The following is a 26291-nucleotide window of genomic DNA, read 5'->3' as shown; positions in this document are numbered from 1 at the left end:
CCTTTGCCCCCTTTTATTCTTCAATTTAACAAGGAATTCAATGCTGCCTCCTGCACTCCCTGCTCCTGCTTTCCGAGGCATAAAACCTCTTTCATGGAATCATGGAATGGTTTGTGTTGGAAGGACCTTAAAGATCATCCAGTTCCAACCCCCTGCCACGGGCAGGGACACCTTCCACTAGAGCAGGTTGCTCCAAGCCCCTGTGTCCAACCTGGCCTTGAACACTGCCAGGGATGGGGCAGCCACAGCTTCTCTGGGCACCCTGTGCCAGCGCCTCAGCACCCTCACAGGGAAGAGCTTCTGCCTCAGAGCTCATCTCAGTCTCCCCTCTGGCAGGTTAAAGCCATTCCCCTTGGCCTGTCCCTCCATCCCTTGTCCAAAGCCCCTCTCCAGGTTTCCTGGAGCCCCTTTAGGCACTGGAGCTGCTCTAAGGTCTCCCCTTCAGGAGCCTTCTCTTCTCCAGGCTGCCCCAGCCCAGCTCTCTCAGCCTGGCTCCAGAGCAGAGCTGCTCCAGCCCTCGCAGCAGCTCCGTGTCTCCTCTGCACTCACTCAAGCAGGTCCACATCCCAATAAAAACTCCATATAAAACACCCAGAACTGAAACATCTTTGGGGTTTCCCTGGAGATTCATCCCTCATTGCCTCCATTTACACACTCCTTTCCACATCAAAGGATGGCAGGAGCACCCGTAGCAGCACTGATCTGAACTCGCTATGAACAATTCAAGAAGCAATTATGAAATCCAGATTTGTTTGATGGGGATTAAAGGAAACTATTTGCAATCAGAACCTATTCCAGCTTGGAAATCCACCGATGCTCCCAGCCAGGTGGCTGCAGCGCTTGTGCCAAGTTCGGGAACCCCTCTGCCCTTCTTTTCCCACTTTCCCAGCTTTAACAGCTGTGACCTCTCAGACCTCCCTATATCCTCCTGCAAATCCTCCTTCCATGCAAACCAGATGCTGCAGTGCCTGGGCAGGGCCTGGGGATGGCTGGATGGAAGGACAGGGAGCAGGGATGCTGCCGGGTGCAGATGGTCGGCTTTGCCATGAGCCCCACCACAGGGGCACCCGTGCCAAGGGTGGGCATGAATGTGGCCTCGTGCCACAACCCAGCTCTGCTGCACACAGCGGGTGCCAGGATCCAGCCCAGGGGAGAGCCAAGGAGAGGATGCTCCTGCCTGGAAGCAGGCAAGAGGCTCTGCAAAGCCTAAGACCAGCACTTCTGGCTTCACCTAGAAATGAGATGGTAACACAAGAAGAGGATAAAGCCACAAACTATTCCCCAAATTGATGTTACAGCAGCTAGGCAAGGTAAAAGAAATCCATTTAGATGGTCCTCACAGTGGTTGGAGACATCCAAAGCACCTCTTACAAGCCCTTACATGACTTTTGCTCAGTAAAGATTATCCAGCATGAAAAGAGCACATACTGTAAGGAAAACATCCCAAGACTTGGAGAAAATACCACGGATTCATCCTGGAAACCTCCTTCAGATAGAGAATTTGGGTGTAGAAAGAGGAAAGCACAGTGTGATGCTGGGGAGAGATCAAACCTGGCAGAAGTGGTATTAGTTAGTACTAAATGAGCTAAACCTGATTATTCCAAAGGCAGCAGAAGGAAATAGCCAGGGATTGAGAAAGCTGATTTTGTAGGAGTTGGGTACAGAGTAAGGTATGAATTTAGGTATTTGTCTTCATATCGAATGTAACCTAGAATGATAGAATGGTTTGGATTGAAGGGACCTTAAAGCTCATCCAGTTCCAACCCCTGCCACGGGCAGGGACACCTTCCACTAGAGCAGGTTGCTCCAAGCTCCTGTGTCCAACCTGGCCTTGAACACATCCTGGAGCCCCTTTAGGCACTGGAAAGGCAACATAAACCCAACTGGAAGTATTCACTATCTCAGCCCAAGGGCAAAACACCCCTGATCTACCCTGGGTGAGATGCTCAAGCCTTGCTGCCGTGGGTACCACAGCATCTCCCTCCTCCATTCCTTCTCCCCATTGCATGAAGCACTTTCCAGCCCCTGGAGAACGGCTGCTGCTACCCAGGGAAGTTCTCAAGATGTTAAACCACCCTCCCAACTCGACTTTCCTATCCTATGAAACCATCTCCCCTCTTCACTGCCATCTATAAGGACATGGATATAGCCATGCTTTCAACTGACACACGATTAATGAAGTGGCAGAGCAGGAAACCCTCTTGGTCTTTGCTTTTTGCAGCCTGATTGCTGCCAGCAAAGGCTTTGCTCAGAGCAGGAGCAGCACCCACGACACACACATCCCCCCACATTCCCTAATCAAGGAGTTTTCTTCCATCCCTTTCAGAGTCTATGACTTCTTTCTCACGCCAGGAAGAACCAGATGGATCCATCCTTCAGCCCTAAAGAAGACGAACTGTTTACTTAGCCTGGAAAGAATTAATCAGTCGCAAACGATGCTCCAGCACTTGCCAAGTGACCTCCGTGCCCCTGCAAACCAGTTCACTCTTCCCTGAGCCCCGAGACCTGCCCGGGCACAGCTCAATGCGAGCAGCCCAGATGCCAGCAGCAGTTGGACTCGGCTCAGCACAGCAGCTCGTGGCAAGGTTTAAATGAAGGGAGCACAGTTTAACCAGGCTGCACTTCCCCCTTCTCCTCTTGTTCTTTATGGGCTGCTGGTTTCTCTTTAAATACCAACTTTCACACTGGAATGGGCACAGGAAAACTTCTTGGGTGGATTTGCTGAAGACTGGAGAAGTCACAAACCTTCAGAGCAAAAAGCATTTGGGGAAAGGGGTGGAAAAGCAGCTTTGCCATTGCTAATCTCACCTCTGCTCTGGAGCCAGGCTGAGAGAGCTGGGCTGGGGCAGCCTGGAGAAGAGAAGGCTCCTGAAGGGGAGACCTTAGAGCAGCTCCAGTGCCTAAAGGGGCTCCAGGAAACCTGGAGAGGGGCTTTGGACAAGGGATGGAGGGACAGGACAAGGGGAATGGCTTTAACCTGCCAGAGGGGAGATTGAGATGAGCTCTGAGGCAGAAGCTCTTCCCTGTGAGGGTGCTGAGGCGCTGGCACAGGGTGCCCAGAGAAGCTGTGGCTGCCCCATCCCTGGCAGTGTTCAAGGCCAGGTTGGACACAGGGGCTTGGAGCAACCTGCTCTAGTGGAAGGTGTCCCTGCCCGGGGCAGGGGGTTGGAGCTGGAGGAGCTTTAAGGTCCTCTCCAACCCAAACCATTCCATGATTCCATCATTCTATACATGACCTCTCCAGTTGCTTGGGCACAAACCTTCCGCATCTCCCACCTGAGTTCCTGCACCAGCTGATCCATCCCTGATTCAAAACTGCTGATCCACCGAATCCTCCCAACTTTTAATCTGTATAAACCTCCTTGCTAAGGATGTTCTGCTTTTCTCTGATAGCTGCTGCACTCTGAAAGCGAGGAGAGGCGCTCACAAAAGAGGGGAAGAAAAATCCCAGCTAATGAATTCCCACTCATCAGCAAATCCTCTGCTAACCGACTGCGCCTGTGCTCCCTGCCTATTATGAACACTAAAGTAAAACAGATCAGCTTAATGTGCCACGGGGTGGGAGCAGCCAGTCAGCAAGACGTTGCTGATGAGCAGTAGCTCGTTGAGAAGCAACTCCACCACTTGCAGGCACATCTGCACTGTTACACAACACAGGCCATGTCCTACATGCTGGGTTTAGTCCCTCAGGGAGCTTTCAGAGCATCAAGGAGGTTGGAAAAGACCTTGAAGATCATCAAGTCCAACCATTGCCCAGCACTGCCAAGGCCACCACTAACCCATGGCACTGAGGCCTCGGCTACACGGGGTGTGAACACTTGCAGGGTCGGTGACTCCAGCCCTGCCCTGGGCAGCCTGTTCCAATGCCTGAGCACCCTCTGGGGAAGGAATTGTTCCTCAGCTCCATCTAATTCCACTTGGCTTGTCCAGCCCTGGTAAGGCTTGTGTAGCACCATGATGCCACCGGGAGATGGTGGGCTTGGAGTGAAATGCCCCAAGCCCCCCTTTACTCCCCTCCACCTCCAAACAAGTGTTTCTCACAGCTTTAATGGAATGCAGTTTCTGTTTTAGCTCAGTTAGCATTTTGGTTTATCCTTTTCTATAGGATCCTTTGGTTAAATGAGCATCAAACTGAAACAGAGGAGATTTAGGTTGGATATAAAGAAGAAATCCCTTTCTATGAGGGTGCTGAGGCGCTGGCACAGGGTGCCCAGAGAAGCTGTGGCTGCCCCATCCCTGGCAGTGTTCAAGGCCAGGTTGGACACAGGGGCTTGGAGCAACCTGCTCTAGTGGAAGGTGTCCCTGCCCGTGGCAGGGGTTGGAGCTGGATGAGCTTTAAGGTCCCTTCAACCCAAACCATTCCATGATTTTATGATCTCAGGCCACGACAGTGCAGCAAGTTCAACATCTCACATGGCAGAAAGCTGGTGCCAGGCTGGGAGTTCACCAAGAGGATGGCTCTCAGTGGAGGCTGGGAAAGACCATGGTGGTGGAAATCACCTCTTACATCTCTTTAATTTACAGCAAACAGCTACGTTGGATTGGGTTTAAGTATCACAAAAGCACCATTATGCCCCAATGATGCTAAATGAGAAGATCTTGCTTTTATTCTCAACTATGCTCACCATTTCCATGTCCATACCATCTCCCTAAGGCCAAACCCCAGCTTTCTGCATTTCTCCCCCTAAATCCACTGAGCAAGATGCTCACAGGGCTACAGATCTAAAGCCACGGTTCAGCAGCCAAATAAGAAACCAGATTATCCCCAGGTGCCTTATGCCTACAGGAATAAAAGGTTATTTTCCATATCTCTGCAGGAAATACAAGGTATTTCCCTAAAATAACATGAGGACTTCCAGCTATATCCCACTAATTCAGAAAGGAAGAACAAGCAGAAATTCTCTATTATTTAAGCCAAACTAGTCAATCATTTCCTTTTTCTGCTCACAACCAACACAGATCCAGCCCATGGTGATGCTGCAAGATCTCCCAGCAAGAAAAGATCCAGGTTTAGGGAATGTTGGGCTCCCCAAAGAAGGATGCTCCAGGGAAGGGTTGAGCTAAGATCAACACAACACCCTGCTGAGTACATAACCCATTGCTGCCTGCCCAGGTTCAGATGTGACAGCTTTCTTTTTAATAGAACCCATTCAAAACTCGACTACTCCATTAAGCAAAATTAAAACAAGAAAATCCCATTATTTGGAAGTATTTCCATCTGCAGTTAAAGCTGGTGCTTAACCTCTGAGTCCTGCCTTTAGTTTGGTATCATTAGTTCCTCCAAAGCAGAGCTCCATCACTGCAGGCGACCCTATGGGGAGGAAACCAGAGGGTTCCCCCAGTGCCACGGCTCCAGATTCAGGCCAAAGCAGCACAAAATAGAACCTCAGGGCACAAGGATGCTCTGGTACAGGATAGGAGAGAGGGGACCGTGGGGACAAGGGGGACAGGCCAGGCAGGGAATGGGAAGAGGTGCCCAGCTTGAATCTGCCGCTCAGCCTGGGAGAGCATCCGGGTGCCAGGGCTGCTCTGCGGGGCAAAAAGGAAAAGAGGGAAAAAAGGGAATATTCAAAAGAAAAAAAGAAACAGAAGGTGAAAAAAAAAAGAAGAGGGGAAATGGATAAAAGGAAAAAGGGAAATAAGGAAAAAAGAGTAAGAAGGGAAAAGGGGAAAAGAGAAGAATGCAAAATAAGGAAAAAAGGAAAAAGTGGGATGGGGGGAAGGAGGGTAACAGGGGAAGAGAAAAAAGAAATAGAAAAAAGAAAGAAGGGGAAAAGAAAATAAAAGGATAAGATAAAAAAGGAAAAAGGGAAATAAGGAAAAAAGGTAAAAGGAAAAAGAGAAAAAGGGAAAAGGGAAAAAAAGGAAAAAGTCGGAAAAGAAGGGAAGGGGAAAAAGGAGGGAAAAGGATAAAAGGAAAAGGGAGAAAAGAGGGAAAATGGGGAAAGAGAGAAAAGAGGAAAGGGGGGGAGGAGAAAAGGGGGGAAAAAGGGGAAAAGGAGAGGAAAAAGGGGAAAGGGAAAAAAGGGGGAAGGGGGAAAAGGGAAGGGGAAAAGAGAAAAAGGGGAAAAAAGGAAAAAAGAGAAAAAGGGGTAAAAGGGAAAAGGGGAGAAGAATATAAAGAGAAAAGGAAAAGGAAAAAGAAAAAGAGGGGGGGAAAGGAAAAGGAAAAAGACATGAAAAAGGAAAAAAGGAAAAGGGAAAAAGTGAAAATGGAAAAGGGAAAAATGGAGAATGAAAACAGGGAAAATGAAAAAAGGAAAAAAGCAAAAAAGAAAAAGGGAAAATTAAAAAAGGGAAAGGGGGGAAATATCAGGAAAAAAAAGGAAAAGATAAAAAAAAAGGCAGGAATAGGAAGAAATGAAAAGGAAAAAAGGAAAAAAGGAAAGACGAAAAAGAAAACAGAAAGAAGGGGGAGAAGAAACAAAATTAAGAAAAATGAAAGAAAAACAGAAAAAGGAAAAGAAAAAGGAAGAAAAAGAAAAAGAAAAAGAAAAAGAAAAAGAAAAAGAAAAAGAAAAAGAAAAAGAAAAAGAAAAAGAAAAAGAAAAAGAAAAAGAAAAAGAAAAAGAAGAAAAAAGAAAAAGAAAAAGAACAAAGGAAAAGGAAAAAGAAGAAGGAAAATCAAAACTAAAGACAGGAAAAATGAAAAGGGAAAAAGGGAAAATGAAAAAAGGGAAAAGGGAAAAAAGGGAAACTGAGAAGAAAGAAAAGGGGGAGAAGATCAGGCAAAAGATAAAAGGAAAAAAGGAGAAAAGGAAAAGAGAAGAAACAGGAAAAAAGAAAAAGGAAAAAAGGAAAAAAGGAAAGAGGAAGAAGAAAACAGAGGGGGAAGCAGAAATAAAATTAAGAAAAAGGAAAAGAAGAAGAAAAAGAAGGAAAAAAGAAAAAGGAAAATTAAAAAGGAAGAAAGAAAAACAGGAAAAGGGAAAAAGGGAACATGAAAAAAAAGGAAAGGGGGAAAAGATCAGAAAAAAGAGAAAAGAAAAAAACCAGGAAAAAAGGAAAAGGGAAGAAATAGGAAAAAAGAAAAAGAAAAAAGGAAAAAAGGAAAGAGGAAAAAAATAGAACGAGGAGGAAAGAAGAAATAGAAAAGAAGAAAAAGAGGCAAAAAGGAAAGCAGCCAGAAGAGAGGCCCGAATGCACATCCTGAGTGTGTGTCTGCATGGGGGGAGCGCTGAGCATCTCAAACACTAATCCCGAGCTTTGCCCCAAAGAGGCGACATTGTTTTGTAAAGCCTCTAAACCTGCCCCGACCAGCAAGTGGATTATTCAAGGCCAGATGTCAGGGTTCCTCGGAAACAATAGGGGCTCGTGTATCTCCATCCAGCCTCATTAAAGAGATTAAAAGTACTTCCTATAGGGGAGAAAAGAAAAGATGTCTTTTCAAACGGGAGCCGCGGTTTCCTCCTGCCTGTAAATGTCTCCGATCCCGGCGGATGAATTTCCCTTTAATGAGATGTCATTTTGGAGAATGGTTTAACATCCCTTCAACAAAATATTTCTGAGCTTTAAACCTCGTAAACCCACGTCGAGATTATGAAAAGGAAATTTACCAGAGAGAGACAAAATAAAATCAAACCAAAGAGAAGGCGCCAATTCGCAGAATCCATGACACGGCCGTTTTTAAATGTGATGGAAAAGGCTTTCCAAGTTATCTGCTTAAACACAGGCTTTCTGTTTACTTCTCACTTTCATGTCAAATGAATTTGGGAGGAAAAAAAATGACAGGAACTTTAAGGGCATTAGTCACATTTCGACTCTGTTTTCAGATTAACGCCTCAAAAGGCAGGAGGTGGAGGGCGCTTGAGCATCTTGATAACAGAAAGTTAACTCCCAGTGGTCCAACATCTGCCCGTGGGGTTATGATGCTCCTTCACCTATGTGAGGGGAGATCCAGGAGGAATTGGGTTAGAAGATGAGGTAAAATCCCATGGGAGCACCATAAATAGCTTGTAAAGCTGTGCTTAAAACCCCCTAAAAATAGGAGGTTGAAGTCTGGTCCTTGCAGGCTCCCTCCAGGCTTGAAGAGCAGCACCTTAACCACAGCACCAGCCCAGTTTGTGCTCCAAACTGGTCTGCGGGAGGTTAAGATCCCACCCTTTGGATCCCTTATCCCTGCTAAAGTGACCAGAAGGAAAAATAACTGCACTGAGGAGGAAAGACCACGTTTGGTGAGATCTTTAAATCCCTGTCTGCTCACAATATATGGTAACGTCGATTAAAGCTTCTCCCATCAGAGCACTCAGCAGTTATCAGTGGGAGAAGCCGACGTTAACACTTTTCTGTGTCTTCTCTGCAACTTCTAAGAGATGCCCCAGCACTGGAGAAATACAGATTTGCTCCATACACCATGCATTATGTCCCCAAATCCTGCTCTCAGCTCCCAGTCCCAAACCACTGACCCGCTGGACCAGGAATGTGCCATGATTTAATGTGCCTTCCTCTTGGAGAACAGCACAAACATCTCCAGAACTGCTTCATCGTGAAGAGCAGCATCTTTGCTCTCCAAAATTACTTGAAGACTTCTGGAGGTGCATTGAGTAAAGAGATGAGAGCAGTGCCTGCTCAGCAACACAGAGAAATGATACGTAGCATTTATGTGCCTTTGGCTTCTTCACTTTAAAGCCTTCTTCATCTCTTGAGTTAGGGATGGAGAAAGAATGACCCAGCACAGCATGGCTACACGTGGCACTGAAACCGACTTTGCCAACCTGCTTCTAATTCCAACACCCGTTGCTAAACCAAACCCCTTTTGGTCTCCATCCCATAATGTGTCACTGATGGATTTGGTGTTTTCACAGCTGTACCAGGAATTACAACAAAAGTCCTCTCCAGACCAAATTAATGGCTCATGGATTAATCTGGTTTCTGCAGCCACCAACTCCTGATGCTTTTGGAGAAGAGGTGTGAAACACTCGAATGGGAAACTGCAGAGAGACAGTCACGGAGATGTCTCTTCCAAATGTATATTTCATAGAATCCCAGCCTGGTTTGGGTTGGAAAGGACCTTAAAGCTCTTCCAGTTCCAACCCCCTGCCATAGGCAGGGACACCTTCCACTAGAGCAGGTTGCTCCAAGCCCCTGTGTCCAACCTGGCCTTGAACACTGCCAGGGATGGGGCAGCCACAGCTTCTCCCTTCAACCCCTTCCAGTGTCCCACCAACCTCACAGTGAGGAACTTCACCCCAATATCCCATCTAACTCTTCCTTCTTCCAGATGGAGCTGTTCCTTCCTCATCCCATCCCTGCATCCGTTGTCCAAAGCCCCTCTCCAGGTTTCCTGGAGCCCCTTTAGGCACTGGAGCTGCTCTAAGGTCTCCCCTTCAGGAGCCTTCTCTTCTCCAGGCTGCCCCAGCCCAGCTCTCTCAGCCTGGCTCCAGAGCAGAGCTGCTCCAGCCCTCGCAGCAGCTCCGGGGCCTCCTCTGGACCCGCTCCAACCTTTTAAGCAGATCCTGCTCTCAAACTGTCCTGCAAACTAAACACCATGTGGTGGTGGCTCATCGTGGTGCTTCTCACATGGGATGCCTCAGCATCGTCCTTCTAATGATCGTTGGGTCTTGTTTAGGGGAATTAGGCTTTTAGGATATTTGCTGCCATCCCCATGTCCCTTTCATCATAGCAGTAATTCCTGGGATCACCATCCTATAGCCAGCAAATCACAGCAGGCACAAGAACGGGGGCTGCCCTTTCCCTGCTCCTTTCAACCCCAAACCCTAAAGGCTTTAGAGGGGAACGGGTGACAAGGACCAAAACCAAGCCCAGAAGACTCTTGTTTCCATCTTCCTCCCTTCAACATGCTCCAGGCCAAGGAACAGAAAGAAAGGAAGAAAACAACACTGAAGCACACAAGTGCATCCTCTGCTGACGAGTGTTTTCTACTGAGCAGGCATTTCTCTGACAAATGTTAGATTATCTTCTTCTTTACTTATTTATAGTGCTGGAGGGGTAGGACTGTCCCTCAAGAGGTGCTGCGAAGCTTTCTGAAGGAAACATCAGAGCTTCTCCATCAGCGCCAGCCTGTTATTTGCAGACAGGTTACTTTTAAACACATGCCCCAGGAGTTTAGAAGAAAACTCTTCAAAGTGGGTCAGTGTTTGAGTCACCCATCGGGGGTCTATAAACACCACATCAGCTACATGTAAGGCTTTCTGCTTCCAAAATGGGTCTTAAAGTGGCTCTGTCTCTCCATGAGAGGGTGAGCTGGGGTCTCCTGCAGGTGTTGGTGCACCCTCCTTCTCCCTCTTGGCACAGTTCCTGCTGGAGTCCACCATGGGCATGACATTCACCATACAGGGGCATGGACATTCCCATTGTTGCCTTGGGATGGATGCTCAATGGCTTTTGGGGTTGTCCCTTTGGCCTTGTTCCACCTGCAAGAGGCCTGTCCCTTTGGTGGAGCATGTGGCTTTGCACAGGGGAGTATCTGCAATGACCAGGAGCATCCTCCTGTCCTTATCTCATCTGCTCCATCAGCCAAGGTGTGTTGGGTGGAGGATCCCAACCACAACAGCAGACACCCTACCTACCTCTCTAGCAGTTTCCACAACCCTACAGCACACTCAGCCCCAGAAGACTCTGATACCTCTGGGCAAGGTCTATGAAACCTGGACATCCTGGTGGCTGCATCTGCTGACACCATGTCAATCATATAATCATGGAATGGTTTGGGTTGGAAAGGACCTTAAGATCATCCAGTTCCAACCCCTGCCACGGGCAGGGACACCTTCCACTAGAGCAGGTTGCTCCAAGCCCCTGTGTCCAACCTGGCCTTGAACACTGCCAGGGATGGGGCAGCCACAGCTTCTCTGGGCACCCTGTGCCAGCGCCTCAGCACCCTCACAGGGAACAGCTTCTGCCTTAGATCCAACCTGAACTTCCCCTGTTTCAGTTTGAACCCATCACCCCTTGTCCCATCACTCCAGTCCCTGATGAAGGTCCCTCTCCAGCATCCTTGGAGCCCCCTTCAGACCCTGGAAGCTGCTCTGAGGTCTCCACGCAGCTTCTCTTCTCCAGGCTGAACAGCCCCAATGTTCTCAGCCTGGCTCCATACAGGAACTGCTCCAGCCCCTGATCATCCTCGTGGCCTCCTCTGGACTTGCTCCAACAGCTCCATGTCCTTCTGATGTTGAGGACCCCAGAACCGCGACCCACGGAAAGAGGCTGGAGGCAGGAGCAGCATCGCCACCATCACTTAACACACTGCTTGATCCATCCCAACTCCTCTTTGGCAACTCACTCAGCCCTCTCCTGGTGGCAAAAGGCTGTGTGAGGAGAGGACACTCCCCCACACACAATGTCAATAGGAGCAAATGGAATTGAAAGCAAGCAAATGAGAGCCCTCCTGAGCCGCGCTCCTGCGAAGCAGAGGGAGATAAGGGGGAGGAGTGAAAAGGAGAATCCATAAATCTTCACCTCATTCACAATGATCCGGAGCTCTTATTAAGTAAATTAATTGAAGTTAATTTAACTCGATCATGACTCCCGATCACAGTGATTTACTGAGGGGGAAATTGCATTAGGAAAGGCCACACTCGCCAGATAGAAGAACGGAAGAGAATTAGATCCACTTAGCAATGGGAATTAATATGGAAATAGCAGGTGTAAATTTCACCTTATCAAGAGAGGGAAAATGATCTTCATAAATTCGGAGCAATGGCCCCCGAGTTGCTTATAAATCTATTTAAAACAAAAATATTACAAAAAGTGTGCTAAAATTAATTTCAAATATACTCCCATCTCTCGCCTCCGAGTCAAGCCAGCAGCGGGGGGAAGTTTCAGGCAAGGCAGCAGCAAGGGGAGGACACAACTCATCACCCAAGGGATTAGCACCAGGTACCTCTGGACCTGCAGCAACTCATCCTGTCACTCATGTCATAGAATCAGAGAATGGTTTGGGTTGGAAAGGACCTGAAGATCATCCAGCTCCAACCCTGCCACGGGCAGGGACACCTCACACTAGAGCATGTCACCCAAGGTTCTGTGTCCAACCTGGCCTTGAACACTGCCAGGGATGGGGCAGCCACAGCTTCTCTGGGCACCCTGTGCCAGCGCCTCAGCACCCTCACAGGGAACAACTTCTGCCTTAGATCCAACCTGAACTTCCCCTGTTTCACTTTGAACCCATCACCCCTTGTCCTATCGCTACAGTCCCTGCTGAAGAGATTTCCCAAAGACAAGTCCCTCTTTGTCTTAATCTACTGATTTGGGGGAGTTTGTTGGCAACGAGATGTCCCAATAAGGTTTCTTAGAATCATAGAACCATCAGTTGGAAAAGACCTTTAAAATTGCACCACAGACACCCAAAAAGAGAAGGGGGAAACTCATGAACATCTTTAACAGCAGGTTCATAGAATCAGAGAATCAGAGAATGGTTTGGGTTGGAAAGGAGCTTAAGATCATCCAGTTCCAAACCCCTGCCATGGGCAGGGACACCTCTCTCTAGCCCATGTCACTCAAGGCTCTGTCCACCCTGGCCTTGGACACTGATGGACAGGAACACAGCTCCTGCCTGAAGTTTCTTGTGGCAGTGTATTAAATCTGAAAAGATGAAGCCCATGTAAACCCCTTGCACATCACTTTTGGACTCCCCAAAACCTGGATTTCACAGCAGGAACTTCCCCTTAGCATCAGTTAGGAACCACATTGGGAGCAGCACTTGGCTGCAGCACCACCAGCCTTTGAACATCACACTTGTGGCTGTGAAGGTGAAAAGGATGTTGAAATCAATAGCTGACTATTCAGTTTGATGCCCACAAAGTGATAAATAAGGTGGTGACTAAAGCAGTGCTGCAGCAATGCACGGTGTGTCCCACCACCACCAAAAGCAAAGCAACAAGAAAGCAGCTCCTGGCTCTTTGCTTTTTACAGGTCCAAGAGGATGCTATGAAGGATGAAGAAAAAACCCTATAGGAGAAGCATTTGCCATGTGCTTCCTCCAGCCAGAGCAGATGATGGATCACACCCCATGAAGGTAACAGAGAGACTGAGTAAGTGATTTATTGCTTCTTTAAAACATAATTGTTTTAATTTGCTGATGGCATTTGATCAAGATCTGTCTGAAAGAGCTGGGAGATCCAAACTACATCATGGAATGAAGTTCAGAGATTACTATGGATGAAGTGACTCTACAAGTGGCAGCTCTCAGCCAACGCTGGTGGCATGAACAGGTTGTTCTTCTGCAGAGTCACTGCTCAGCTGAGCAAGACCCATGACCCAGCAGCTTGAGAATCCTGCTCTAATCCTGCCTGAAGCTCCTGCCCTCCTCAGCTCTCACTGCAGGTCCTCCATCCATCAGTTATCCAAATCTGGAGTAACAAGCTACAAACAGTTGGAGCATGAGTTGCTTTCTACTAACTAAGCCTGAACTTCATAGAACCACAGACTGGTTTGGGTTAGAAGGGACCTTAAAGCTCCTCCAGCTCCAACCCCTGCCACGGGCAGGGACACCTTCCACTAGAGCAGGTTGCTCCAAGCCCCTGTGTCCAACCTGGCCTTGAACACTGCCAGGGATGGGGCATCTACCACCACGGTAGGCATCTGAGCCAGCACTGGATTAAACACATGCATCTGCACATCCAAGGGGCAGCAGATCACATCTGATGTGACAACGAGGAGCCTCTCTCCATCCCTTCCTACTGATGCCTGACAGAGTGTTGCAGGTCAGGCTCATATATCAATGGGTAATAGTTTTGGGCAATGTCATGTCACAGTATGACACAGTGCACCCAGAGAAGCTGTGATTGCCCCATCCCTGGCAGCCAACGATGGGGACAACCCACAGCATCCCCCAGCTCCTTGGCTTTGCTACATTGGGGTGAGTAATAAGAAGTCCATAATGGAGCAGAGCAGGCTCTGTTTGCCCAAAATATTGCTTGTGAGCATGGAAAAGCAGCATCTCAGGAGGAGGAGAAGTCATTCTCACTTTAAGCATAGCCAGAATCAGCGTTATAACCAAAATCACCAGTTCTAACAGCACCTTTTTTGGAGCATCAATCACCATAATGACCTCTCTGCTTCACACACAGGTTCCAATAAGCTCCTCTGTAGCACCACATCCATAATGTTACAAAGCAGAGGGAAGGTCTGGCCATGTCTGCCTCCAAAAGAAGCAGCAACTTTGCTGAGGTCTGATGTTAAAAGCTGGTTTGAGTTTATTCTTACAGCTTCTTTAACTTCTTCATGGAAACAATTCATTCCACCAGGGAATAAATAGGAAGCCACAGGCTGTAGTAAAGCTGTTGGCCACCGACACGGACTAACGTGATTCCTAATGGGATTTTACACTCTGAGTGAATAAACTCTGTGTAGAAGCAGCTACACAAATAGAGAAATTAAGTGATGAACACACAATGGTAATAACACAATACCCAAGGGATGGAAGAATTACCTGGATGTCCCAGGGCGTCTCATCTTCCAGTTGGGAATGGGGCTGCTGAAAGGCGATGAGCTTGAAGACACCACGTTCTTCTTCACTATCCTGTAGCGTGTCTTTATCACCTTGTTGGCTGGGGGGCTCCGGAGGAAGTGCAAGTTGGCTCCTACAAGAAAGCAAAGGGAAAGAAGGGCTTGAAATTCAGGTGGGGGGGGGGATAGAAGGGACCTCATCAATGCAGGTCCTACACCAAACTCCTTAAGATCCATAAAAAGAGGGGGGGGGATGAGGCAAATGACCCCTGGGGTGCATCAAGCATGGGACCACCACGGTTTATAGTAACAGAAGGGCTCTGATGGGTTTGGAGGTGTTTGGCTTCACCAACCCAGCAGCAAAACTCCAGCAGGTGAATCATGGATTCACCAACACCTTGATCCCCAACTTTGGAAATGGATTTACACATTGGGTTTGAACTTAAAACAGGGAAATTTAGGTTGGATCTAAGGCAGAAGTTGTTCCCTGTGAGGGTGCTGAGGCGCTGGCACAGGGTGCCCAGAGAAGCTGTGGCTGCCCCATCCCTGGCAGTGTTCAAGGCCAGGTTGGACACAGGGGCTTGGAGCAACCTGCTCTAGTGGAAGGTGTCCCTGCCTGTGGCAGGGGTTGGAGCTGGATGAGCTTTAAGGTCCCTTCCAACACAAACCATTCCATGATTCAATGATTTAATCACTCCCCTTTTCCTCCTATTTCACACTGGTTTATTCCGCTGAATGTTTCATGCCATTAACACTTACACATTTGACTCTGGTTTTCCTCCACTTGATAGCAAGCAATTTTTTGTGCAGCTTTAAGGAATGCATCTAATTGCCTGACTTTTATAACATACACTGTAACTGCCCAGATAATTAAAGCTGACACTCTGTGCTGAGACCAAGGCTTCTGGCTTTATCACTGATTTAAAGGCCTGGCTGTTTTTCTTGGGGATGCTCTAATTATTATATGGTTGAGAGGGGAAAAGCAGAATCATTATTTCCCCTGAAAATGCTGGACCCGTCCCCATGCTTGTCTTGGTGAGAGAAGGGAGAATCAGGTTGTTTCCCAGATAAAGTGGTAATATGGATCTATGTTGTAACTAGAAAAACAGTGAAATCAAAAGGAGTGTGAGCAGCACGATGAAGGAGGTGATCCTGCCCCTCCGCTCTGCTCTGGTGAGACCCCACTTGAGCACTGTGTGCAGGGCTGGGGTCCTTAACACAAGAAGGACGTGGAGCTGTTGGAGCAAGTCCAGAGGAGGCCACAAGGATGAGCAGGGGCTGGAGCAGCTCCCGTATGGAGCCAGGCTGAGAACATTGGGGCTGTTGAGCCTGGAGAAGAGAAGCTGCGTGGAGACCTCAGAGCAGCTTCCAGGGTCTGAAGGGGGCTACAAGGATGCTGGAGAGGGACCTTCATCAGGGACTGGAGGGACAGGACAAGGGGGAATGGCTTTAACCTGCCAGAGGGGAGCTTGAGCTGAGCTCTGAGGCAGAAGCTCTTCCCTGTGAGGGTGCTGAGGCGCTGGCACAGGGGGCCCAGAGAAGCTGTGGCTGCCCCATCCCTGGCAGTGTTCAAGGCCAGGTTGGACACAGGGGCTTGGAGCAACCTGCTCTAGTGGAAGGTGTCCCTGCCCGTGGCAGGGGGTTGGAACTGGATGAGCTTTAAGGTCCTTTCCAACCCAAACCATTCCATGACTCAATGACCCGAGGAACTACAGATACCCATCGCTTTAGAGGTGAGGAAAGAAGAGAGGAAAGAAGAGGGTTTTCATTGCTGTTTCCCTATCCTGGGACTTTTTATATCAGACCAAATTCTTCAGGGCAGTGACTTCACCATCACGTTGGTTTTTAAAGCCCTTTGCAAGGTTGAAGTTCTAATTCCAATTCCCGTTACTCTCAAGCACCAGCAAAGTTGGAGCGTTTTGCCTCAAAGAACTGCATTTAGGATTGCAAAACAGGAACAACAAAGCACAGACGTGCAAGCCCCTGCATGGCCCAACACTGCACACACATGATGAAATCCCACCTACTTTGAGACCACGAGCCCCTTCGTCCACCCAGGAGGCACGGATGCATCCAGCCTCTCATGGATACAGCATCAACCATGTACCCAAAGCAGCTCTTTCACACCAGGATGGGATGAGAGCCACAACCCTCCATCCTTCCCAAACAGCATCAGCACAAGTTGACCCTTTCCCTCCACCTTCCAGAATTATTATGCTGGGAATTCATTGAATCCATTATGAACATCATTTCGTTGCCTTTACACCAGCTTTAGCTGCCACTCATCATCCCAGAACCTCATCAAACTCCTGTTTGACACCATCTCCCGCTCGCGCAAGCAATAGAGGTCCCAGCTTGTTGCGGCTTTAGAGGCATCTTCACCCCCCTTTCCCTGCCCGAACGGGCTGGCACCTGGTAAACTCTATTCCCTGGAGGTAATTGGATGGTGTATTCATGCCGAAGCTGCTCTTCTGAAAGTGCCTGCATGCACAGCTCCAGCATTAACCACCTCCTCAAAGAGCCTCTCCGAAGAGCTCCGGTTGCTATTATTACTTGCTAGCTGAGGGGTTTTGTGTAGATAATCATGTTATTTAGACAGGATGTTGGTTTAATTCCCTTCATTACAGCCTCCCAGGGTTGTAATTTGGGTTGGCTTTTTTTTTTTTTCCTCTCCTCCACATGATGTATTCCCCGTGGCACATTTCACTCAAATCAAACACTTTTGGCTTTTATTACAAACAATACCCCAGCGTCCCCCGTTATCAGCCCGGCGCACACACGCGGGCTCCTCGCACAGCTCCAGAGGTCAGGTCTAATGACTAATCGATCTCATTAGCTTTCCTAATTAAAAACTTTACTACCGCAATGGAAGACAAACTACAACCAAAGAAAAAAATCCACCCGCCCTGCTTGCATCATCTTGGAATGGGATATGAGCAGCATTTATCAGCCCGGGCTCCCGGCGCAACGGGACGCGCACTGCTGAGGTCGGGGCTTTGTTCCGAGCTGTGCATCCCATGGGAACGTGGCAAAAAAGCAGGGGGTAAACTCTAATCCTGAGCTGGAGATGGGTAATTTGCTGGCAAAACCTCTTGCCATGGTGCTGTGAGCAGATGGGAGCCCACTAGTGAATGCGTCCCTTAGGAAAGGGGTTGAATGCAACGTGGATGCTTATCGCAGAGTCAAGGAATGGTTTGGGTTGAAGGGTCCTTAAAGCTCCTCCAGTTCCAACCCCCTGCCACGGGCAGGGACACCTTCCACTAGAGCAGGTTGCTCCAAGCCCCTGTGTCCAACCTGGCCTTGAACACTGCCAGGGATGGGGCAGCCACAGCTTCTCTGGGCACCCTGTGCCAGCGCCTCAGCACCCTCACAATCCTCCACTTCTGCCAATAAATAAGCGGAGGGGAGGTGGGTATTAACTAAATTTGCCTGTTTCTCACCCAAACCAGGTCCAACAGTCCCAGTCCTGACACACAGGCAGTGGGGAATGTTGCTCCTTGAGCCATTTATTCCTGTGTGACTGTGCTGTTACAGCAGGTCTCAGCATCATCAGCCACCCGAGCACTAACAGGCACGTGTCCAAGCCCATGAGGCAAGAGGAAGATGCTGCTGCTTGGGGTGGATGAGGGAATGTGCAATATTGGTGAAGGAAATCCCATCCTCCTACTGCTGGGAAAAAGGAAGTTAAATAAGCAGAGTGCACACACTCAAAGTCAAGAATCACAGAATCATGGACTATCTGGTTGGAAGGGACCTCAAGGATCATCTGCTCCAACCCTTCCAGGTAGAGCATGACCTGGACTAGATGTCCCAGCGCCCTGTCCAGCCCAATCTTAAGTGTCCAACATTGGGGAGTCACCACTTCCCTGGGGAGATGATTCCAGTGTCTGGAATTGTTCTCATTGGGAAACATTTTCCTCTTGTGTCCAGTCGGAATCTCCCCAGGAGGAACTTGTGCCCATCACCCCATGTCTTTTCCATGTGATTGCTTGTAAATAGGGAGTCTCCATCGTCTTTGTAGCCACCCTTTATATACTGGAACATGGGGACAATGCCTCCCCTGATCCCACTCTTCTCCAGACTGAACATTCCCAGCTCTCTCAGCCTTTCCTCAGTTTCCCAGTCCCTGGATCACCTTTGTGGCCCTCTTCTGGACCCTCTCCAGCCCTCCACATCTTCTTTGTGTAGCAGGGACCAAAACTGAACACAGTAACAAGAGATTAATACTGCTTTTAGAAAGGGTATGGGAGAGGAAAAGCTTCCCATAGGGACACAGAAATGAGGCAGGAATGGGAATAAACTACAGTAACCAGTGCTGTGGGGCCATGACATGACCTGGTCCTACCAGGTCTCCCACCCTCCACCATCAGACCTCCCATGTGAGTCTTTGTTGTGGCACACCGGACACCGGCAGCTCCATCCCGAGCTGCTGCCACTGCTGCTGTTCAATCCCAGTCCAAGGCGAGCCTGGGAAGCAGTGAGTGACAGGTACATTGATCTTCCAGCACCTGGAAGCGAGACGAGAGCAGGAACGAATGCAAATTGGGGAGCAGAAGCTGTATCTAAGATAGGATGCCAGTATTGTCCCCAGCTCCAGAGGAGACCTTGGGGATGCAGAGCAATGCAAAAGGGCCACCCTAAGGGGCGTTTTAACCCAGTCACAATGAGTCCACTAAGACCGAAAGCAAATCAGAGGCCAAAACCCTCTGATAAAACAGAACTGCTGTTTCAAAGACAGATATCAGGAAGAAAAATAAAGGGATATGGAGTATATGTGCAAAGGATGCCACCAACATGCCCTAACTCTTGATACGGGCTCTGATGCTAGCAGAGATTTAAAACCCATGCACTCAAAACCAAAGCAGCTCCAAAAAGAACTGCAAATCTCTGCCCAAGTGAAAGCAAACACTTTCTAACATGAAGATGAATCCCACAAACACCTTTGTCACAGGATTTGCTCCAGGCCTGGAGGTAAAGATCCAGCAAAACCCACCATTGCCTCTTCCTCATCTCCCAGAACAAAGCAGCTATGGGAGACCTACCCAACTCATGCATAGACCTATTAATAGATCATAGAATGATGGAATGGGTTGGGTTGGAAAGGACCTTAAAGCTCATCCAGTTCCAACCCCTGCCATGGGCAGGGACACCTTCCACTAGAGCAGGTTGCTCCAAGCCCCTGTGTCCAACCTGGCCTTGAACACTGCCAGGGATGGGGCAGCCACAGCTTCTCTGGGCACCCTGTGCCAGCGCCTCAGCACCCTCACAGGGAACAGCTTCTTCCTTACATCCAACCTGACATCAAATGACCTTGCAACGGGGATAAATCTGTGGACGAACCAGGATAAAGTTTCATCCCAGCCCCTACACCCCAAAGCAAATCATTTTGGTGTTGCCCATCACACCACAAGCACCCGCAGGACACCAACCCTGAGCCACACGGCTCCGATACCTCTTATTCTGGCTACCAACTTGGCCAAGTCCCCAGAGACAACAAAAGGCTTTGGGATTACTGTAATGCTGTTAGGAATTGAGTGTGAAAGCAGGCACCAGTGTTAGGGGATGATTATCTCGGAGCGTGTTCAATATGTTCCCACAGAATGGCACAGCAAGAGGTTAATTATATTGCGACTGGAATCCGCTTCCAAAAGGCCCATCCTTGGCTTGAAGAGGGGAATTGAATTTTCACACTCATTCAGTTCCCAGCTCTTTCAAGAGCAATGGCTATTTATGCCAGAATGGTAATGATGGGTTATGAGCATCAACTGCTGCTTAATAGGACATAAATCCAATTGATCAGAAGTGCTTTACCTGTAACCCCAAGCGAGACTGCTGTTGAGGCTGTAAGAGTCACAGAGGACAAGGGAAGCACAGGTTTTGCAGCTGGAATGTTTGAAGGGGCTCTGAACCCGTTGCAGTAGTTGCTCAGCACGGCAGCAGCTTCCACTGGGAACAGTTGGGGAATTAACACCAAATCTGCTTCGCTAATTCCTTTATGCCGAATGGACCGCAGGCAAAGATGAAGCTAAGGGAGCCCATGAGGCACCACAGTGCATTGAGCAGTGAGGCTGTAGGGAAATACCTGTTTTCAGAGGATCATGGATTGGAAGGGACATTAAAGCTCATCCAGCTCCAACCCCCTGCCACGGGCAGGGACACCTTCCACTAGAGCAGGTTGCTCCAAGCCCCTGTGTCCAACCTGGCCTTGAACACTGCCAGGGATGGGGCAGCCACAGCTTCTCTGGGAAAAGTCTGTGCCAGCGCCTCAGCACCCTCACAGGGAAGAGCTTCTGCCTCAGAGCTCATCTCAATCTCCCCTCTGGCAGGTTAAAGCCATTCCCCTTGGCCTGTCCCTGCATCCCTTGTCCAAAGCCCCTCTCCAGGTTTCCTGGAGCCCCTTTAGGCACTGGAGCTGCTCTAAGGTCTCCCCTTCCCGCAGCAGAGGGGCAGGATCCCCTCCCTGAGCTGCTGCTCACGCTCTGGGGGTGCAGCCCAGCACACGGGGGGGTTCTGGGCTCAAGCACACACTGAAGCCTGGTCTGGATGCTTCAGATGCTGCGAAGCAGAACACAGATGACATTTATATTGGGATTACTTTCAAGGCTGCCAGACAGCAAGGAAGCCGAGAGCACCAGCAAAGGAAGAAGCAGCATCTCTCGCTCCCTGTTTAGAATCAATCCAAAGGTTTAGGAAAGCCCCACCAAGCGTGGAGATGTCATGGGGGAACCAGGCGATCCCTTGGTTGTTGAGAAGAAGAGAGAGCGTGGAGGAGAGCATCTGGAGAAGCTGGGGACAGTGCAGCGAGGAAACACTGTCAGCAAGTGTGACAGGGGAGAAGGGGAGGCAGCAGAAAGGAAAGAAGCAGGTATGAATGTCAGAGAGCTCCAAGAAAATCTCTGGGAAAATGCTGCTGGAAAAGACATTCAGGATCAGCATCCTGAAAGGTGGAATTCCTGCACTCCCCTTTCAGCCCACTGTGAATAACTTTGAGAGGAGAAACCACACAGCATCACACAAGGTTGGTGATTCCTTGTTTAAATTAGGGAGCAGGATCTCAATACCTGTTCGCTGGGATTCCTGCCTCCGTAGTGGACATCTGCACACACATTCACACAGCTCAGCTTCCTCTCTCATCTGGTCCATCCATCCATCCACCCATCCCCTCCATGTCCCATCTACCAACACGGCGCAATACGGGTGTCTCCCTGTGGGAAGTGCCATTACCAGTTTGTCTGCTGCTCACGTGTGACACTTCTTGTAGTTCAACAAGTAGGATTTTTTACAGGGAATGAGGAAAAATGCACACTTTAATCCCACAAGCACTTATGAGCAGCACAGCAAGTGCCTGCTCCTTCCCACCCCAGGCATGGGCTGCATTTCCATCCCATTTCCATGCAGATGCTGCATATAAAGAATCATGGAATGGTTTGGGTTGGAAGGGACCTTAAAGCTCATCCAGTTCCAACCCCCTGCCCTGGGCAGGGACACCTTCCACTAGAGCAGGTTGCTCCAAGCCCCTGTGTCCAGCCTGGCCTTGAACACTGCCAGGGATGGGGCATTCACCACTTGTTGGATCTGGTGTCGTTGGGTTTCTTTTGGAACCCTAAACTAAAGATGCTCAGGGCCAGCACCTCCATTTAGGAAAGGTATTTGATAACAACTCACAAGCAGGGCAGCATGGACAGGGTCCTCAGTGCTGCTTTTGGAAGCCACCACAAGCCCTGCAGCAGCCAAAGCAGCACAGCACAAACACCCAACAAGCAGAAGACTTTCTGCTCATGTCTCTGTGAGTAAAACCCCCCCTGGACCACAGCACTGGGGAGCTTTGATGTGGTTATTTTTTATCCCACTAAAAGGCATTTAAATCTTGCACCTACCGCTGAAGATGCATGATGTGTGTCTCCTGGACCTGGAGAGACTAACACTGATTTCATACATGGAGATCTTTACTGATGATTGGTAGCCCATTACACGCCGGGCGTCAGCACGTTGTACATCACAGCCCATGCTCCCCTTCCTCCAGCTAGCAGGAAACCATTTGCTTACTCACTGGGGTTTGCATCCCTTATGGTAAGGATTAACTTTTCCAGTTGAATTCCAGTGGGGAAGGACGAGGACACAGCCATGTGCTGTGGCATCTCCATCATAAAGATAAGGGCAGCTCCATGAGGATCATCACCACGCTGAAGCCTGCATTGGAAGTGCAGTGGGATGGGAATCACTTCCCAGAGTCTGGACCCACCAAGTGCTTCTTCCATGGCTCCCTACCTACTTGGGATGCTCAAAGGCTTTCAAATGAATTTTGGTTGCACCCAAATCTGCAAACACTGCATGAGGTGTAGGAAATGGGTGATGGCTACAGCACTGTCAGACACACCAGCAAGTGAGGAACATGCATCCCCGTGGTGGCTGCCTCTGTGGACCTGAGTCCTCAGCCCAAATACCCACTCACTCTACAGTAATAGCTCTACTATTTTAATCCCAATATTTAAACTGCAACAGAAATGCTGGAAAACATCTGGATTTCTTCTCTCCACTCACAAAGCACAGGGAAAGGCAGAGATGGATGGACTCTGTGATGGATGGATGCAACCAGCAGGTCAAAGGAGGGGATCCTGCCCCTCTGCTCTGCTCTGGTGAGGCCCCACTTGCAGCACTGTGTGCAGTGCTGGGGTCCTCAGCATAAGAAGGACATGGAGCTGTTGGAGCAAGTCCAGAGAAGGCCAAAAAGATGATCAGAGGCTGGAGCAGCTCCCGTATGGAGCCAGGCTGAGAACATTGGGGCTGTTGAGCCTGGAGAAGAGAGACCTTCTTGTGGCCTTTCAGTACTTAAAAGGGACCTATAAGATGGGGAGAGACTTTTTAGCAGGGCCTGTTGTGACAGGATGAGGGGTGATGGGTTTAAACTAAAAGAGGGAAGATTCAGACTGGATATAAGGAAGAAATTCTTCACAATGAGGGTGGTAAAACACTGGCACAGGCTGCCCAGAGAGGTGATGGATGCCCCATCCCTGGACACATTCAAGGCCAGACTGGATGTGGTTCGGAAGAACCTGACCAAGTGGAAGATGCCCTTGCCCATGGCAGGGGTTGGAACTGGATGATCTTAAGGTCCTTTCCAACCCAAACCATTCCATGATCCTATGCTCCCTGCTGCTGAGAAGCCCCAGGGTGGCCCCATCCAAACACCACAGGGGCAAAGGAGCCTGCTGAGGCTGAGGAGCCACCACAACATCCACATCTCCACTGGGATCAGCCGGAGGTGGTCACGCTTAACGCGCTAAACACACTTTTCCCAGCCACAGCCCACGGTAAAGAGCCCGAATGGGTCTCCAGAGCCCTTGTTCAAACACAACCCTTATTATTATAACAAAAGAGGGTGGTGGGGTTTTTTTTCTCCCCCTTCTTCCTTCAGGGAATGATTATTAATGTGATTCCAGGAGCTGGGTCCATTCCTCTAAATGAGAGCAGGATGGCAGGAGGAAGGCTGATAAATGCCCTCCTCCCCCCGGCCTCGCGGCGGGAGCTGCCAGGGCTCCTGGTTCTAACAAGCTGCAGATGGAAGACGACTGGAATAACAAAGTATGAATTTTTATGAGTCTAATAAATCACTTCACTGCCTTTTTTTTTTTTCTTCCCCTCCTCTTGATCGTTTTCAGACACTTGGAAAAACCCCGGCTCTAATCAAACGGGTTCACGGATCCCGTGTTCACGCCTCGCCGGGGCACGCACGGAGGTGGCTTTGCTGAGGGAAACGACAGGGAGAGCTTGCTGGGATGGAAATCCATTTGCATTCCAGCTTTGGGATTGATTTCATTCGTTTGGACTTAATTTAACACGGAGAAATTTGAATCCTTTCGGTATTCCCCCTCCCTCAAAGCCACTTCTCAAACTCAACATCATCCAGTTAAACCTTTCCTAACTAACACCACCCAGTTAAACCTTTCCTAACTAACACCACCCAGCTAAACCCTTCCTAACTAACACCACCCAGCTAAACCCTTCCTAACTAACACCACCCAGCTAAACCTTTCCTAACACCATCCTAACCTTTCCTAACTATCCATTTAAAAAGCTCTTGACCTGACTCTGGCATCAGCAGAGAAACTTGGATGAACTCTGTGAGAACAGAGGAAAACTTTGCAGGCAGAGGGTTTATTAACACCTCTTTAATTCTCTTTTCTCTAGTGCTGTAGAAAGCAGGCAATGGGCAGGCTCTAAAGCCATCAAGAAACAAAAGGGTTCCATTTCCAGTTGAGGATGCACACAAGTGTTTGTGGAGGGAAGCATCTGCCAAAAGGCCTGATGAGCACCACGTTGAGGGCAAGAAACAATCAACACTTTGCTGTCCTTACCAGAAAACTACTCTTGAAACCTCACAGGACAGTGACCAGCAGAGGAGAACAGAGCCAAAGGCAGACACACCACGACGTGGTTAAATAAAGAACACGACCATTGCTCCCCACTGGTCTGCAACCCCTCAAGTCCGAGCACAGGAATGAAACCTGCAGCTCCAGGAACTCTGAAGCCTGGAAAAAAACATCCTTGTGATGGATGCAGATACCTGCACCCACGCTGATGGCAAACCTCCATCCCACCACACCAACAGCATCCTGAGCCTTGATGGAGGCTTCCTGAAGGAAGCTGGGAAACCCGTTGTTTCGTAGAAGCATGGAATGGTTTGGGTTGGAAAGGACCTTAAGATCACCCAGCTCCAACCCCCTGCCACGGGCAGGGACACCTTCCACTAGAGCAGGTTGCTCCAAGCCCCTGTGTCCAACCTGGCCTTGAACACTGCCAGGGATGGGGCAGCCACAGCTTCTCTGGGCACCCTGTGCCAGCGCCTCAGCACCCTCACAGGGAACAACTTCTGCCTTATATACATCCTAAATCTCCCCTGTTTCAGTTTAAACCCATCACCCCTTGTCCTATCACTCCAGTCCCTGATGAAGAGTCCCTCTCCAGCATCCTTGTAGACTCCCTTCACACACTGCAAAGCTTTTCCATCATCCTCATCCTCCCGCAGCCTTTTAATCCATTCCCTCTGTTGGTTTTTTTCCCCCTGCTTTTCATTTGCTTTTCCAGCACAGTGCTGCATCAGGGAGGGAATTCATCTTTGACAAACATTTACCGATTATCAAATCACAACTGCAGCTGCAGACAGGGGCAATAAGTCACTTGAAGCAACCGTCCCTATTGTAGGCTGAGGAGTTTGGGCAGCTCCTCGATGACAAATCACTCCTGTCAAAGCCGCGTGTTCCCTGGCGCTCCGAACCCGTGTTCTCTTGTTGTTCCACGCTACCTGGTGTTTAATGACAACACTGTCAGACTAAGACGAAGCCTCGACGCTGTGGACTGTCAAAGCCCTATTAGAGGGAAGATTGAGACCCTGCTCTTCTTAAACTCACTCAAGCAACACAACCCACGAGTTTTTCTAATTATGGTGCGAGGGCCATCGATCGCGCGCTGACACCGAACCTCTCCGTATGAAATGGGAGTAGTTTGCTGGGTGACACTTGTTATAGATTATTGGGGGTGGGTTGGTTTCCCCCCCACACCTTCTTTTAGCCAAAGCCCAGGATGGATGGCAAGAATGAAGAGGAAAGTGTGTGCTTTCACTTGGGTGACTTTGTGATCCCGGCTCTTTACCGTCAAAGTGACTTTTGGGAGTTTGATGCTTGTAGGAGGCTTCCCTGGTTGGGAAAACAAACTGTCTCCTCCAACTCGCACATCTCTGAGCACATAAGCCCTACTCAGATCATCCCAACAAGTATCTAACACCAGGATGATCAACCTGGAGAAGAGAAGCTGCGTGGAGACCTCAGAGCAGCTTCCAGGGTCTGAAGGGGGCTACAAGGATGCTGGAGAGGGACCTTCATCAGGGA

The 26291-nt window shown here is 49.1% G+C and overlaps 1 protein-coding gene across 2 annotated transcripts in view; it reads right to left on the bottom strand.

Annotated features, from left to right (window-relative positions):
- The window catches only part of ZC3H3 (zinc finger CCCH-type containing 3), a 151394-nt gene that overhangs the window by 75754 nt on the left and 49349 nt on the right, over positions 1–26291 (bottom strand). For both annotated transcript variants that reach the window (XM_030481027.1, XM_030481036.1), the window contains exon 4: positions 14390–14540. In XM_030481027.1, coding sequence (XP_030336887.1) covers positions 14390–14540 — 151 coding nt within the window. The remainder of the gene's footprint in view (positions 1–14389; positions 14541–26291) is intronic.

Source organism: Strigops habroptila, chromosome 1, assembly GCF_004027225.2.
Source record: "Strigops habroptila isolate Jane chromosome 1, bStrHab1.2.pri, whole genome shotgun sequence".
NCBI lineage: Eukaryota > Metazoa > Chordata > Aves > Psittaciformes > Psittacidae > Strigops > Strigops habroptila.
Note: the sequence above shows the minus strand (reverse complement) of the source record. Positions and strands in the feature narration are given on the sequence as shown.